This window comes from Marmota marmota, unplaced genomic scaffold (assembly GCF_001458135.2).
Source record: "Marmota marmota marmota unplaced genomic scaffold, marMar, whole genome shotgun sequence".
In the NCBI taxonomy this organism is placed as follows: domain Eukaryota; kingdom Metazoa; phylum Chordata; class Mammalia; order Rodentia; family Sciuridae; genus Marmota; species Marmota marmota.
Window position 1 is genome coordinate 1,287,830 of NW_025999842.1, and position 4,274 is coordinate 1,292,103.

The following is a 4,274-nucleotide window of genomic DNA, read 5'->3' on the forward strand; positions in this document are numbered from 1 at the left end:
TTTTTTTTTTTTTTTTTTTTTTAAAGTAAACATGCCTGGGGCTGGGGTTTGCGGCTCACTGGTAGAGTGCTCGCCTCGCACATGTGAGACTCTGGGTTCGATCCCCAGCACCACATAAAAATAAATAAATAAAGATATTGTGCCCATGTATAACTAAAAAAATTTTTTAAAAAAAGATAAGCATCCCTCAGATACTAGTTTCAAGTCCCATGGCTACTAATGTAAGTCACAGAACACAGAAAAGTGACTAGCAAATGCACTTGCTATACTGTCACACATTTCCCAAAAATAGAATAAAAAATACATACCTATACAGTCCTGATTATCCACATAATGTACTTCATTAACACCTAAACCTTCTTTTTGATAGAGTTCTTGCTCCTAGAAATGAAATAATCATAAATACATAAACAAAGTGCAATATGAAATGTAGTTAATTTCTGTGTCATTTCGAATCATAACATTTACTAATTAAAATGCAAAAGTTTAAACCAACTATTATAACCTTAAATGGTTTTCCAAAGATAGAAAATTTTCTGGCAGGGAGGGATGTACTCTACTACTGAGATATATTCCAAACCCTTTTAATTTATTTTGAGACAGGGTCTCACTAAGCTGGAGAGGCTGGCTTTGAACTTGTGATTCTCCTGCCCCAGTCTCCTGAGCAACTGTGATCTTAGGCATGCATCATAACACCCAGCTAAGACAAAATAAATTTTAAATATTTGCAGACAGACATTAAAGGTAATAATAATTAACTGGAAATGAATTATAAGTACCTATACAGGAATATTATACAAGGTAGAAAAGAAACAAAATTTGGAAGAATAATGTACAAATAAAAAATTGAATTCCTAGATATAAATTTAGTAACTTTTTGAAAAGAAAATTTAAAGGATTTTATTAGATGGGTATGCTACTCAATAAGTTTAAGTTTGTATGTTCTAACATTTTCTCATCAATTTAAATATTTCCATTCATGAGTTATACTAGAAATGCTTTCTGACATTCTGGAGGGCACTCTTTACTTGAACCCAATCTGAATTTGAAATTCACATTTATATTTAGAGGATTATTATAAAAGTAAATATAAATCAAGACAGTGTCTCCTCTTTATAGAGTTCCTTTATCTTTTTTCAGAAAAACATATCTCTATTAGTACAAAGGAAGGAATGTCAAGGGTTTTGGTAAAAAATATTATAGAATTCAGATTTAAAGGAAAAAATAATGAACCTAATCACAACTCAACTATTCCAAAGCTACTTTTATTTTTACTGCACACTAAAGAATTATAAAGAAACTCCCTAGCTATGTGTGGTATGCCCACAGTTATTTACTATAAGCAATGGCAAGAAGTTCCTTACTGGACCAGAGATTGTGGCCAACCAAAGGCAGGCTATTCACAGCCAACTGGCAGTCCACAAATTAACATGGCAAGAAAAGTATTGTCCAGAGGCAAATGGATATATGGTATCTACTGACCCGGTACCTTTGCCACTCCCTACAGAGTGGGCAATAGAGTAACCCAAAGCTTGGGAAAAAGGGCAAGAAAGGCCATGTTCAGAGATGAGAGAAGAAGGTTGTACAGCAGTGAAAGAATTAAAGACAATCATAATCAGAAAAGAGAAGGGAAAAAAAAGGAAAACAAAACAAGCAGAACTTCTGAGGAAGTACCAATTCATTTTTTACCAGTCCCTAAACTTTGGCTGAACCATAACATCTGCTGGGCTTCCCTGATTCCTGGACCACCCTTTCATTATACTCCAGCAATTGGGGAACTATAGCATGTCTCTCTTCCTTGAAATTTAAAATAGCTTAATTTGGATTTTAAATTGTAAAAATGATTACCTCCTTCAGAATCCTTTCATTAAAAAATTGTTGAAGTTTTTCATTACAATAGTTGATGCAAAATTGTTCAAAACTGTTATGTTCAAAGTACTCTGAAAATTAAGAGCCAGCACAAAGAATCATCATCAATTCAACTTCATATAAATTTGTCCCATAAAATAAAACATTATTGTATCAACAGATCAATTTAAAATTGGGCTTTAAAAATATATTCAATTGTTTTATACTCCCCAAGTCTTCTTATTTTAAGACAAATTATATTAGACACTATAATTGAGAAATAAAAATACCTTTCTCTAATTGGACAAAAAACTGTTTGGCAGGTGAAATAAATTATATAGTGTAATAACAAAATGTAAGCCATTTGTAACATAATTTTTAAAGCATGAGTATTTAAGCAATTCAAAGCCCAAAATGACATAAAAAAATTTATCTATAAAATTACAGTTATCAAAAATACCATAAATACTGATTCACTTCTGAAATTATATTACATAATATCTAAGATCTACAGGGTTCTAAAATTTTATGAATCTCTGTATGTGTGTATTATGCTAAAACTGATATAGACTAGTATACAAACAAATGTATAAAGATTGTGAAATCTTAAGAAGTCAGTGATGGGGGGTTATCTATCTTTGAACAAAAGGTAGTATTTCATTATAAATTTTAAAATACCTATTACATCACATAAAAACAAAAGCAAAACTCTGAGCCTCTCAAAATGTAAATACTTATCTTCTGTTGGCAAAGGCAAACAAATCACAAAGAGAAACATACCAATCCCGCAAACCAGAAGAAACACCTGATATCAATAAAGCCCAGTATAAAACCCATCAGATTTACTTCAAGATTTTAATAACATAGTTATTCAGAACACAGCAGTGTTCAGACTGTATTCAGTAACCCATTTAATTTCTGGTTGAACCATTCCACAGTGATTCACAATAATTTGTTATCTTATTCATTTGATGGAAAATGAACTAGAAATAGTTATTTGTTGACAATTAACACTAGCAATGAATTCTTACAATTATGAGGTTAACCTATATATCTTAGGTGAACGTTTACCCAGCTCTACATGTTCAACCATGGTTTTAGTGACTTTATTATCTATATTAGTCACATTATCTGAATTTGTAGCACTGATTTTCACCTTTATTTCAGATGTATTCATTTAAGCAGAGACATTTAAACTATACATATTTTGTTTTCAGTTGTAGTTGAATACAATACCTTTATTTTATTTATTTATTTTTATGTGGTGCTGAAGATTGAACCCAGCGCCTCACATATGCTAGGCGAGCGCTCTACTGCTGAGCCACAACCCCAGCCCCTAAACTATGGGTTTTAATCAACATGTTTTAATTTTGTCCTTAAGACTTAAAGAATCTTTCCCTTTTTTAAAAACTATCAACTTTCTACAAATCATATTATAAAATGCAAGTTTGAACGTACAATTGAAAACATATCAAATAAAAGGTATTAAGGAGATAAAGGCTTTTTAAAATATATATATTCTTATATGTGCAAAGAAATATCAAACAAAAATAAACTCACAAAAGAATTATACTTACCAAAACCAGCAATATCTAGAACTCCAATAAAATAGGATGAAGTTTCAAAAGGAAAACACTGATTAACTCTGTTTACCACATGATCAAAAAGATGGCTATAGACAGTCTTTGCCAGGGCATCACGAGCATTGTTTGCTTGCTCCACTTTCAAGGGGACCCTGCAAAAAAAGACTATATCAATGAAAATTCCTTATGGGAACATAGTGTGAAAAAATACCAAATACCCAAAGTTAAATGTACCTGAACATATTCACTGTGAAGAACAAACAGTTACCAAGGGTCATATATGAATAGGCACAGATAAACAGGGCTACAGAGAGAGCTGTAAAAAAAGAACTAAAGGAACCATCTAAAATTAGATTTAAAAATCTCCTACTGATTAAAAAAAACTTCAGGCTTGAAAAATCATTTTAACTTTAATTTACATTTCACTTTACATGATGAGTAGGTAAAAATTACTCAGAGGAATAATCTTCCTTTTGACTTTCTTAAATGTGAAAGAAACTGTTTAATTCAGAATAACTTGAGGGTTACAGCGCTGCAGTTTCTGCCAGCCGCGCAAGCACCGTACTCAGGGCTGAATTCTGGGTTCCAGACGGGGTAAGGAAGCGGTCCTGCTCGGTTCTACACACCGGTCAGTCCACAGAGGAGGCCAGCAGCCACCATCTTGGTAAACTGACGTCACGTCCCCTGTTTTCGACTGACCGCAACTCATTCAGCCATAGATCAGGTAATTCCAGGCTACAATTCGCCTGTGGCTTGCAAACAGATCGCTAGGGTTCTGCGCCTGGGTGCTTCTAAGAACCTGAGCCTATCGGAGCGAACGCCGAGCGCGGGGCGCCCGAGTTC

At 33.3% G+C, this 4,274-nt stretch overlaps 1 protein-coding gene across 8 annotated transcripts in view; it reads right to left on the minus strand.

Annotated features, from left to right (window-relative positions):
• The window catches only part of Myo6 (myosin VI), a 142,682-nt gene that overhangs the window by 46,014 nt on the left and 92,394 nt on the right, over nucleotides 1-4,274 (minus strand). For all 8 annotated transcript variants that reach the window (XM_048799906.1, XM_048799862.1, XM_048799822.1 and 5 more), the window contains 3 exons: nucleotides 3,426-3,583; nucleotides 1,849-1,940; nucleotides 309-381 (listed from right to left, as the gene is read on the minus strand). In XM_048799906.1, coding sequence (XP_048655863.1) covers nucleotides 309-381; nucleotides 1,849-1,940; nucleotides 3,426-3,583 — 323 coding nt within the window. The remainder of the gene's footprint in view (nucleotides 1-308; nucleotides 382-1,848; nucleotides 1,941-3,425; nucleotides 3,584-4,274) is intronic.